The sequence below is a fragment of the Dipodomys merriami genome, unplaced genomic scaffold, assembly GCF_024711535.1.
Source record: "Dipodomys merriami isolate MVZ:Mamm:240054 unplaced genomic scaffold, mDipMer1.0.p SCAF_6, whole genome shotgun sequence".
In the NCBI taxonomy this organism is placed as follows: domain Eukaryota; kingdom Metazoa; phylum Chordata; class Mammalia; order Rodentia; family Heteromyidae; genus Dipodomys; species Dipodomys merriami.
Window position 1 is genome coordinate 66,166,705 of NW_027206179.1, and position 12,864 is coordinate 66,179,568.

The 12,864-nt window shown below is 38.3% G+C and overlaps 1 protein-coding gene across 3 annotated transcripts in view; it reads left to right on the forward strand.

Moving 5' to 3' along the window:
• Lnx2 (ligand of numb-protein X 2) overlaps positions 1 to 12,864 on the forward strand; it is an 82,141-nt gene that overhangs the window by 30,250 nt on the left and 39,027 nt on the right. For all 3 annotated transcript variants that reach the window (XM_070003068.1, XM_070003065.1, XM_070003066.1), the window contains one exon: positions 7,877 to 8,399. In XM_070003068.1, coding sequence (XP_069859169.1) covers positions 7,987 to 8,399 — 413 coding nt within the window. In that variant the 5' untranslated portion in view covers positions 7,877 to 7,986. The remainder of the gene's footprint in view (positions 1 to 7,876; positions 8,400 to 12,864) is intronic.

The window sequence follows — 12,864 nt, forward strand, 5'->3', positions numbered from 1 at the left end:
TTACTGCTTCTAGCATTTTTTGCTTAGCTTACTAATTTCCTAGATTGTTAAATAGGGATATATCTAACTATAAGTAGTGCCTTAAGAATGCCTGAAACCCAAAATGATTTTTCAAATGTTGCTAAAAGGAGAAAGGAGACAAATTGCTAAGTCCACGAATTAGTTTTGTGTAGAAAATCAAGAAAATTTTAAAATTTGTGAAGTTGTTGGAACTAATATTTTAAATATTGTTAGTGAAATGTTGATTAATTTAAGAATAGAGTTTATATAAAGCTCCTATATCATTAAGTGTTTTTATATGTCCAGATTGTTTCTTCCAGTGGGCATAGACTGCAGAAATACTTTGTTTCAGGAAAAACAAACTCCTACAGCAGTGTGTTAGTTTTTGTCACTGTTAACGTGTTGCAATGGCAGAGGAGTGTTTTGGCCCACAGATTTACTAGACATTCCAGTCTATGGTCAGTTGACTCTTTTGCTTTGGGCTAAGTACTTAGCACATCATGGCTGGAGTGTGTGATACAGAATTACTCACCTCATGGCCAGGTAGCAAATCAGAGAGAAAGGAAGAGACAGGGCCGCATCATGGCCCCACTTCTTGAAGGTTCCACCATCTGCCATTTGCAGCATTCCAAGCACCAAGTTTTTTAATACAGGGGCTTTTGGAGGACATTTACAATCCAACATTTTACCCAGTTTTCAGTTGTTTCAGTTTTCAGTTGTTGCTTTGGCTGCTGTTGTTTTTCAAAAGACTAACATGTGGGCTGGGAAGGTGGCTCAGTGGTAGAGCGCTTGCCTTGCATGCCTGAGGCCCTGGGTTCCATTCCCCAGCAGGTTCGATTCCCCAGCACCACATAAGCAGGAAAAAAATGCCGGAAGTGGCCCTGTGGCTCAAGTGGTAGAGTGCTAGCCTTGAGCTGAAGAGCTGAGGGACAGCGCCCAGGCCCAGAGTTCAGGCCCCATGACTGGACTCCCCCCCCTCCCCCAAAAAAAGACTAACATGTGCCTTTACAAGGAAATAAGAGCCCTTTAGTGCCTGTGTTAGTCATTCATGGCCTATTCTCTTTACTGACATCTGCAAAAGTCAAAACTTTTTTGTTTGTTCCAGTACTGTGCAGTCCTTAAAATGTGGCTTCCTAAAGTAGCCAGGGTAAACTCCATGCCCAGCTTCAAAATTGTTTTCACAGTGTCTTTTTTACTCATTTTTCCCAAATATTGAATATGTTTTTACAAAACTTGCATGTATTCTCACAACAGATTTGCCAGCTTTCAAAATCCCTCCTTTTCTCCCTCCTCTGTGTTTGTGTTTGTGTGTGTGTGTGTATATGTGCACACACGTGCATATACATGCATGTGCATGTACAATGTCCATTTAGATATATGCATTTTTTTTGAGACAAGGTTTTACTGTATAGCCAAGCTGGCCTGGATTTTGATCCTCCCATATTCAGCAAGCAAACTTTCATCAGCCTTTTGAATGCTAAAGTGAGTAATGCAAGTTACAGGTTAGGGTCCAGTATGTTGATTGCTTTGCACTACCACAAATTAATGCACATAGTTTTGTATATTTATATAGTTACACATTTTAGGCTAACATTTTATTGCATTGTATGTGCTAAGAAGTAGAAATACAAAAGATTAAAAAAGACCATGTTTCCCTTCCAAGAGGAGTGGAAATGAGATTGACATGCACACCTACAGAAGTTACTCACATGAAGGTATCAGAGGGTGAGAGGATGAGAGGGGTGTTCTTAGACACTTGACATTGCTAAGTCAAAAGGACCACAGGTGGTTTCCATCTGAGCATACTTTGGTGATGGCCCTTACTTCATCATCCTTTACCCTAGTCTGGATCTCTTAGGCTAGGACATGAGGTGCTTTAATTCTGAGTCAGAAGTAATGTCAAGTCTGTATCTGTGGCTCACACCTGTAATCCTAGCTACTTTAGCTGATACAGTGATGTGTGTCTATCACCATAGCTATGTAGGAAGCTGAGATCAGCCCAGGCAGACCTACCTAATATCTCATTCTAAAAATGTGAGGCCAAAAGGGCTGAGGGCATAGATGAAGAAATAGAGCATCTCCCTAGCACTTGGTTCAACCTCAATACCACCAAAACAATAAACAAGGTAATTTCTTTCTTTCTTTCTTTCTTTTGTCAGTTGTAGGGCCTGAATTCTGGGCCTGGGCGCTGTCCCTTAGCTCTTCAGCTTAAGGCTAGTGCTCTACCACTTGAGCCACAGTGCCATTTCTGGCTTTTTCTGCTTATGTGGTGCTGAGGAATCAAACCCAGGGCCTCATGCATGCGAGGCAAACACCCTATAATGAGCCACCTTCCCATCCCCCAAACAAGGTAATTCTAAGAGAATGATCTGCAAATGCTAGATTTGGGGCATATACATTAGTGCGCTAGTCTTTCTGGAATCCTCACAGTGCATTAGATATTTTTAGCCTGCTCCTTCCCTTCCTACCCCCCAGTAGGACGCACAAGCATGTTAGTCATAACTAGAGGGAAGTTGTAAATGGTTTCATGCCTCCTTTCTACCACATGAGCTGTTTTTCAGCCTATTATTTAAAATATGTCAGAGTTTTTGATAGCTTCTTTACTGCTCTCAAAATCATTTAAGTAGATAATATAAGAGTATACATTGTGATGTACATTGTTTATCTATCTTTGGGAGGGTAAAGAGAGGCACAGAAATGGAAGGACAAAGAGTGAACAAATGCAGCAGTGGTAGTCACTAGAAACTTGAAAATGAACCATACAACTTATGGTGGGGACAGGTGTAAAAAATTGGGAGAAAATGAGGGAAGGGGTGACATTGCCCAAAAAGAAATGTACTCTTTACCTGACTTATGTAACTGTAACACCTCTCTCTGTACATCACCTTTATAATAACAAAAAAAGTTTTAAGGGCTGGGATGGTGGCTCAATGATAGAGTGCTTGCCTTACATGCATGAGGCCCTGAGTTCAATTCCTCAATACCACATAAGCAGAAAAGGCTGGAAGTGGCACTGTGGCTTAAGTGGTAGAGCACTAGCCTTAAGCTGAGGAGCTGAGGGATAGTGCCCAGGCCTAGAGTTCATCCCCAGCCCCCCCCCCAAAAAAAAAGCCAGGTGCTAGTGGCTCACGCCTGTAATCCTGAGCTACTAAGGAGGCTGAGATCTGAGGATCACGGTTCAAAGCCAGCCTGGGCAGCAAAGTCTGTGAGACTCTTATCTCCAATAAATGGCCAGAAAACTGAAAATGGCACTGTAACTCAAGTGGTAGAGCACTAGCCTTGAGCTGAAGAGCTGAGGTACAGTGCCCTAGCCCAGAGTTCAGGTCCCATGACATTCAAGCTCCACGACTGACAAAAAATAAAGCTGGGCGCCCGTGGTTAATGTCTGTAATCCTAGCTACTCAGGAGGTGGGCAGGAAAGTCTGTGAGACTCTTTATCTCCAATAAACCACTAGAAAACTGAAAGTGGCACTGTAGCTCAAGCGGTAGAGCACCCACCTTGAGCTGAAGGGCGCAGGGACAGTGCCCTAAGCCCAGAGTGCAAGCCCCATGACTGACAAAAAAAAATTAAGATATACATTATGCTTCACTTAAATATTTTGGGAAATGTTTGAGACTATATAACTTGTATTTTGCCATCTTAAACTGGGTGCACAGGTATTATAGATAATATCTGAATCAAAATTATATATAAACCTAGCCATACCCTCCTCTAAACTACTACATGTAGTTATGATGGCCTGAACTTGCCAATATAAAAAAAGTATTGTTGTACAGTTGGTAATTCAACATTTATTAAACTTCTCCTCAGTAAGAGGCCAAACTCTTAGAGCTCTGTTGTAACAAAATACCTGTGCTGGAGCACCTTATAAAGAAAAAGTCGTTTTGGAGCTGGAAGTCCAAGATGAGCAGCACTTTCTGTTTAGCCTCTGATGAGGTCCCACCTGTGTGCCAAGGAAAAGGGTCACAGCCTCGTGAGGAAGGAATCACATGTGAGACAAAATCATAAAATTCAGTGCCAGACTCTCTCTTTTACCACCCTACTGTGTCTTAGTGTAACACCCCCAAAGGCCTAATCCTGAGACCCCAGCTCTCAAAATTTCCACCACCACTCTGGAGAACCATCCTTTCAGGATGTGAGCCCGTGAAGGACACAATCTTAGTTAGACCCAAAGCACGCTTACAACATGAGACGTGATGTGGGGCAGTATACGATACTTGCATACAGAATGGGAAGAAAATCACCTGCCAGAGGTGGAAGTAGTGGTCAAGGAGTTAAAAAAGTCAGGCCAGGTTTTGTTTCTTAGAAAACTCTCAGAAGGGCTGGGAAGGTGGCTCAGTGGTAGAGCGCTTGCCTTGCATGCCTGAGGCCCTGGGTTCGATTCCTCAGCACCACATAAGCAAAAAGAAAAAAGCCCGAAGTGGCGCTGTGGCTCAAGTGGTACAGCGCTAGCCTTGAGCTAAAGAGCTGAGGGACAGCGCCCAGGCCCAGAGTTCAGGCCCCACGACCGGACCCCCCCCCAAAAAAGAAAAAAGAAAACTCTCAGAAGCTCCCATTGATATCTTTCCTCTTTCCTGTTACCATTTAATTTTCCATTATATTACTTTGGAGCAAGAAGGACTTGGATTGTTTGGTTTTTGGTTTGTTTTTTCTTCTCACTAATTGTAAGTTGTTTAGCTTCGGGAAAAATCATAAAAATTGCCCAAATTTTTGCATTGTGTGTGTGTGTGCGCGCGTGCGTGCGTGCGTGCGTGTTTGTGTGTGTGTGCGCGTGCACGCGCGCTGTCCTGGGCTTGAATTCAGAGCTTGGGCACTGCCCCTGAGCATTTTTGCTCAAGGCTAGCACTCTGCCACTTGAGCCATACCACAACTTCCAGATTATTGGTGTTTAATTGGAGATAAGAGTATCATGGACTTTTCCTACCCTGGCTGGCTTTGAACCTTAATCCTCAGATCTCAGCCTAGTGAATAGCTAGTGAAATAGCATCCTGCTTGCTTTTTTAATAAAAGCTAACACATTGTACCTATGATGTGACAGCTACTGTTTTTGTTTGTTTGTTTTGTCAGTTATGGGGCTTGAATTTTGGACCTGGGCTCTTTCCCTCAGCTCTTCAGCTTAAGGCTAGCTCTCTACCACTTGAGCCACAACACCGCTTTCAGTTTTCTGTGGTTAATTTGAGATAAGAGTCTCATGGACTTTTCCTGCCCAGGCTAGCGTTGAACCGAAATCCTCAGATCTCAGCCTCCTGAATAGCTAGGATTACAGGTGTGAGCCACCTGCTCCTGGCACAGGTGCTGTTTTAAGCAACACACACTTACATGTATTACTTACATTGAAAGGGAACACTGTTATCACTCCCATTTTTCATCTGAAAAGGCAACAGACAGGGATTTAGTAATGTCACAGCCTAGTAAGTGACCAAGCAGTCTTGACCCCTCAGGCTTCTGGCCTGTGCTCTCAAGGACTTACGGCTATCAGTTTAGTTTTTATTGAATGTTTGTTTCATGTTAACATTGAGTTATTTCAGGATGGAGATAAAGCAGTTGTTATTTGGTATTTTAAGTGAGAACATGTTAATTTTCCTTATGAAAAGATTTTGTGATAAAATGAAAATTGTCAAAGAACTGAAGTTATTTAGAGATGCAGAAAATAGCTAAAATATAATAGTCTTACAATAAAGGTTTCTTAGTCATTATGTGGGAGGCTAAAACTGTAGTATATTTTCTGGAGGGAAAGAAAAGCTAGAATAAGCACTAACACAAAGAAGAAGAAAGAATATTTAAGTTTCTTGCTATTTAAGGAGAAACAGAGTATAAAAATTCCTGACTTGAGGTAATCTATCTGCCTGAGATACACGTTACTTAGTGTCACAAACCTTGTACAGATATCTAAAGTAGTTTTGATGTTCAAAGGGTAAAGTTAGCAAATACAAGCATGTTTGCCCTCTTGATGTTGCTGCCAGTAGTTTAGATCACGGATCCTGTTAATGTTATTTTTCAAAACATCCAAGGTCAGATCAAGCTGTTTTACCTGAGTCCTATCCCAATTCTTCTATTTCATGGCCAAGTTAAATCTGTTAAAATGTTAATATATATTTGTTTGTTTGTTTATTTAGATAGAGTGTCAATGTGAAAATCAGGCTGGCCTCGGCCTTCTGAGTGCTGAATTGATTATATGTGCTCACCATATACTTGGCTTCATTTTTGTGGTTTGTTTTAATGTTTGAAATAAAATAGTGAATATATGTTGAATGGAGAAAATTGATATTGAAATATAGACACTATATACCCACATGGAATCCTGCTTTTTATGATCTTGGGTTAGAAGTTAACAGTTTTTTTGTTGCCTAAGAGCATGGTCTGTACCTGGTTGTTAGCATCCATTTTACATTTTCTGAATGTGCCACATACTGTCCAGGACCTGTGACTTGTAAAAGTAGTTGATGCTTTTCTCTTACCCAAAATGACCTTGTCCATTTTTCTTCTCTCTGGCCAGTGCTTCCTATCACAACTCAGCAGACTATGTTTTTTGAAACACTTTTGAAAATATTTCTAGCCACAAAGCCAAACAGACTTAAATGCCAGTTCTCCTCATCTTTCCCACACTTACGTAACATCCTGTATATAACTTTTTTAGAGTACTTATTACATGGAATTTTAATAACAGGTTTTCTAAACTGTTCTCTCTGCCTATGCCCGAGTACAACATTCAGCATATGCTGGAGACTGTAAATATTTACAGAAAGGATCCAGGAAACTGCTGCTCTTACAGCTGATTTTTAGCTCCTGGTGCTTCTGCAGAAGGGGACCATTCTCTTTCAAGCTTTCATGAAATGGAGAGTGCCGTAAGAGTTTTATTGGAGAAACTGTACATGCATGTACATATGTACACATACCAAAGGCTCCAAGTAAACACCTCCAAATGGAAGTGTGGAATAATAGGAAGCAGAACTACAGTTTATACATATATTACTTTTCAATTGAATAAATGTTTTTCTTTTTTCATTTAATGAACTAGGGTAGTATACCTTATGGAATTTTATCCAGATGCTATTTTATATCCTATGCTGATGTGTTTTCCTATGAATTATGTTCTAAACATAATCAAGTTTTACATGTCTTAAATTTTTTTTTTCTGATAGTAAAGAGCAAAGTTTGGTTTTTTTCTTTTGCTCACCTGGCTTTTCACTCAAGACTGTTGCTCTATCACTTGAGCCACAGCTCTACTTCTGGTTTTTTGCTAGGTAATTGGAGATTAGAAGGAGGCAACAATGCTTGATAGAAATGTACTCATTACCTTGCTCATGTAACTGTAACCCCTCTGTACAGTCTTTTCACAATAAAAAAAACTTAGAAAATTAAAAAAAAATAATTACAAACTTTTCCTGCATGTCTGGCCTTTGTTATCTTCAGGTTTTTGCCTCCTGTGTGAGCCACTAGTTCACAGCAAAAATGTCATTTTTTTAAATTAATAAAGCATGTTTCTCCTGAGACTACATCTCACATACACTCTTACACTGGTATAGTACTATATTTTCTGTATATGTCAATTAGAAGCCAAGAGCCACCCACAAAAGCAAGTGCATTACAAAATATACTTTAAGTTGTCCAGTTAGCAAACAGGAGATTAATTAGTTTTAAAACTATATTTGAGAATTTCAAATAGTAAACCAAATTGATTATTATATCATACTGCAATTGCATGTTCTTTCTTCATCCAGATCTTAGAAGATTATCCAACTAGCAAATGGATTTATTTCACTATTTTTATGATTAATTTATTACCTTATCTAAACTTTTAAGTCTTTACTAAAATTAGTTTTTACTTTAAACTTATTGTGAGTTATTCTAATTGCTTTTGTTTGTGACCTCTAGAAAAACAGACATTGGCTTTATTCAGATACACCCCAGTGTATTAAAGGAAACCCAACCATTAATGGAAGACTAGCTTATGAGGACACAGAAACTACACCAGTTGATTCAAGATGGGAACCACAAGTGATGAGATGGTATCAGTGGAACAGACCTCCTCCTCTTCCTCCTCCCTAAACCCCCTGTGCTTTGAGTGTGGCCAACAGCACTGGACCAGAGAAAACCACTTGTACAATTACCAGGATGAAGTGGATGATGACCTCGTCTGCCATATTTGCCTTCAGCCTCTGCTGCAGCCACTTGATACACCCTGTGGACACACATTCTGCTACAAGTGCCTCAAAAACTTTTTACAAGAGAAAGATTTCTGTCCATTAGACCGGAAGAGACTTCATTTCAAGCTGTGTAAGAAGTCTAGCATTCTGGTTCATAAACTTCTAGACAAGTTGTTAGTTTTGTGTCCATTTTCTTCAGTGTGCCAAGACGTAATGCAACGCTGTGATCTGGAGGCACATCTTAAAAACAGGTAAGCAAGAAATAGAAAAGAAATAGCAAGATTTTTTTTTAAAAGAGGTTGTATAAAACAATAAATGAAAACTTTATTTAAAAATACACCAGACTGGGCATGGTGCCATATTCATGTGATCCTAGCACTCGAGAGAATAAGGAAGAAAGATTGCTCATTTGAAGACAGCCAGATAAGATCCTGTCTCAAAAAATAGAAAACAAATAAAATGACCCACCAGAGTAAATGAGACAATTGAATTCAGAAAAGATACAATAAATGAGTTGCATTGAATAGTACTTACCATTATGATTTACCCAAGAATTGAAATGAGTTTTAAGAGATACTGACTTTTTTTTTCTATATTGGGATTTGAACTCAGGGCCTCATACTTGATTGGCTTGCTTGTTTTGCTGGTGCTCTACCACTTTAGCCTTGCACCTTCTTTTTGCTTGTTAAAGGCTGCCTTCAAATTGTGATTCTCCTGTGTATTTAGAATTATAGAGGTGAGCCACTGGCACCCAGTTAGGAATTTTTTCTTTTCTTTTCTTTTTTTTTTGTTGGTCGTGGGGCTTGAACTCTCGGCCTGGGCACTGTCCCTTAGCTCTTCAGCTCAAGGCTAGCTCTCTACCACTTGAGCCAGTGCCACTTCTGGCTTTTTCTGCTTATGTGATGCTGAGGAATCGAACCCAGGGCCTAATGCATGCGAGGCAAGCACTCTACCACTGGCCACCTTCCCAGCCCTGGACTTTTTACAAGGTAATTGGCAGTTTGTTTTTAAAGCTGTAAATGTAAATATTTTTAATCCAGTTTACTATCATAAGAAAATAATTCAATAGACGGAAAAATTATATGTAAAGATGCTTACTGTAATATTGTGCATAGTTTGGCAAATTAGAGTCAATCTTAAAAGTTGGAAGGATTAAAATAGTTCATCAACTCAAGAGATACAATGCAGCCTATTTTTTTAAAATGATGATTTTTATTGCTATTGTTATGAGAAAAAAAAAAAGATTAGCATTAAGTTGCATGATTTAATTTGCTGAGGTGCTTCAGGGGCTTAACTGAACAATAACCAGAAGTTGGAATATAGCAGCTAGGAGTTAGAAAACTAAACATTTCATCAGGATTTTGTTCTAGTAAAAGCCTTTTGAAATGTTGAGCAATTTATTTAATTGATTAGTTTTTGCGTTTTATAATTTCGCTTTTCAAAATCATTTAAACCTGTAGGAAGAGTTAAAATATAATTTATGTAGAATCACATAAAATGATAGAAATAACTTTATTGAATTATGTTTCAAGTGAAAGCGCTATACAGTATAAAGTACAGTCTTGACTGCTGTGGAAAACAATGAATTGTACATCATATTAGACTATGATGCCCAAGTATAAGTCTAGTGTATTATATCATAGCACTGTCCTCACACATAAAATCATAAAATTGAAGGAGATTGTCTCATTAAGTTTGATTCTCCCCATTTTATAAAGTCACAGATTAACTGGTTAACTGGTTAACACTTTGGTTAAAGTTCATTGTTTAACTTTTGTATACCAAACTGACTCCACCACAGCTTAAGTTATGTGCTCTACTTCTGCATAGTCAAATTTTCATACACACATGAATCCACATGTTCATTCTGCTCCAAAATATCATTGTGTCATTAGAAATAAATAAGATCTGTGAAAAAGTATGAGGAAAAAATGAACAAGGGCTAGAAATGTAGCTCGGTGGTAGAGCTTGGTTAGCATATACAAGGCCCACTGTGAAAGATACAGTGGAATAGTGGAAGAACGGGAAAGTTGCTGATTTGTCTGATATAAAGAACTAAGAGTTATTACTGAGTATGCAAATACAAAAATGTAAATTATCAAGTTTAATTTGCTATTTATGTCTCATTTAACAGGTACATTAATATTTAATATGTTAAAATTTAGGAGTATTCGTTATTCAATACTCATCCCTAAAGAATATAGTTTATTTGTACATTCATTCAGAAAATATTAGCTATGTTATTACTTCTTTGCTAAGAAGTTATTACTTTTGGCTAAGATCAAGTGTAACTACTACCCTATAACCCACAGTTCTATTTGCTACATAATCTCAGCAACTTGAAAGCAAGTTAGAAACTACTGCTGGGTTGTAATTCCTTTCTGTGACCCAAAGTAGATTCTCATCTGATGTTTGTTCAATACAGAGAAATTAACCAACCCAAACATAGTGACCAAAAATACCAAGCCTTTGATTCTGCTTGTGGATTCTGTGAGTCAGAATTCAAACAGGACACAAAAGAAATGGCCTGGCTCTGCTGTATATCTGGGCCACAGCTTAGAAGAACTAAAAGCTAGAAACTGCCACAGTTGGAATTAGAGAATCTCTTTCCAAATGGCCTCTTCATTTACATGTCTGACTACTTAGGGATGACCAAGCCGGGGCCTAGTTTAGACTTGTCACCTAGAAAGCATATAGGTGGCCTGTAGGCTCCGCAACCTCAAAGTTGATATTTAAAGTTCTTAAGTGGAGGCTTACTGTCTCAAGGAGAGAAGTGGCCTACTGGAACCTAACCTTGAAGTTGTGTGGCATCTCTCTGCTGTTACTCTCTTGGAAGGAGACCTAGGTCCACCCAGATTTGATGGAGGGGACAACTGCTTCATCTTGTGAGAAAAAAAATGCAACTATATCTCAAACCATAACAAAGTAGTAAAGGAAGAATTTATATTATGAAGAACGGAACGTGATTATTCTGACTGTCTGGTACCTCTGTATATAATCCTAGTTATTTATTAGAAGCTGGTTTGTCAGTAAGCTTTATTGAAATCTGTAGACTTTCAGCATCAGCAACAGTGCATCACCAAGTGAAAGCTCTTGTCTGCCTTAGTCCTTTAATTTTAGTGTTTGGAAATCTCATTAATAGAAGTACAACATTGGAAGTGGTTTACATGAATTTCAAATGTAAAATCACTTTCCCTATTTTGGGTAGAGTTCTACTCTTACTGGTTTATGTTTTGGTTTGGTAAGAGATGATATTTTTCTCCTACAAATTATAGTAAATTTGTGAAAGATGAATATTTTAAAGTAAATTTACTGCTTCCTAATAATAAATTAGTAACCATGAGGAATTTTTAAGGATATTGATAACATCTAGGTTTAACTGGAGAAATGAAGCTTTTAAAAATATTCTATATATTATACTACATAAGTAACATTTAAGTAATTGCACTGTGAAATTTTACCAAGCAACCTCAACTATAAAGTATTCCTCCTGCCTCTTTTGTTTCCTCCCTCACTTTTCTCCAACAATTGAACAGTCAAATCTTACGGTCATGTAAATGTTCTTTTTTTCCTTGTTAGATTATGTGTTTTTATGTTCTAATTTATGGTAAAAATGAGTATTTTCTCTACTATAATATATATTTTATTTATTTATTTATTTTGCCAGTCCTAGGGCTTGAACTCAGGCTCTGTCCCTGAACCCTTTAGGGCTCAGGGCTAGCACTCTGCTACTTGAGCCAGAGCACTTTCCAGCTTTTTCTGAGTAGTATATTGGAGATAAGAGTCCCACGGGCTTTTTTGCCCAACTGGCTTCCAACCATGATCCTCAGATTGCAGCTTTCTGAGTACCTAGGATTACAAATGTAAACTACCTAGGATTACAAATGTAAACTACCGGAGTCCAGCTTGCTATAAGTTTTAAGAGGAAAAGAAAAACATCTGATGAACTTGGAAAGATGTTAGTATAGAAAAGATTTCTTTAAAGGTTTTCTTTTTCTTTTTTTTCCTATTATACCAACATTCTACTCAGTATCTTTTTCACTCTTCTATGTTCTTTGAAGGGCAAATTTCACTTTTTTTTTTTTTTTTTTGTCAGTCGTGGGGCTTGAACTCTGGGCCTGGGCGCTGTCACTCAGCTCTTCAGCTCAAGGCGAGCGCTCTACCACTTGAGCTACAGCGCCACTTCCGGTTTTCTGGTGGTTTATTGGAGATAGGAGTCTCACGGTCTTTCTTGTCCGGGCTGGCTTTGAACCGCGATCCTCAGATCTCAGCCTCCTGAGTAGCTAGGATTACAGGCGTGAGCCACCAGTGCCCGGCAAATTTCACTATTTTTATGAAGTCTATAGTTTATTTGTTTTCTTTGCTCATGCTTTTGGGGTCACTGGTTAATCAAAATAACAAAGATTTACATCTGTATTTTCTTCTAAGAGTTTTTTTACATTTAGGACTTTGATCCATTTTGCATATCCTAGAAAAATTAATATAATTAATTTTTTTAATTATTAAGGTTTTTTAAAATGGCCTAACACATCGTCAGTCTACTTGAGGATATATTTTACTATGGGTACATGAAGTATTTTATAAATGTCTTAGATTTAGTTGTTACATAAAGTCATTAAAGTTTTGCTCTGTTTTCTTGCTCCTATGTCTAGTTTTTCCACCAGAAGATTATTAAAGCTTTTAGAATTGTTGAATTGTCTATTTTTTAAATTTTCA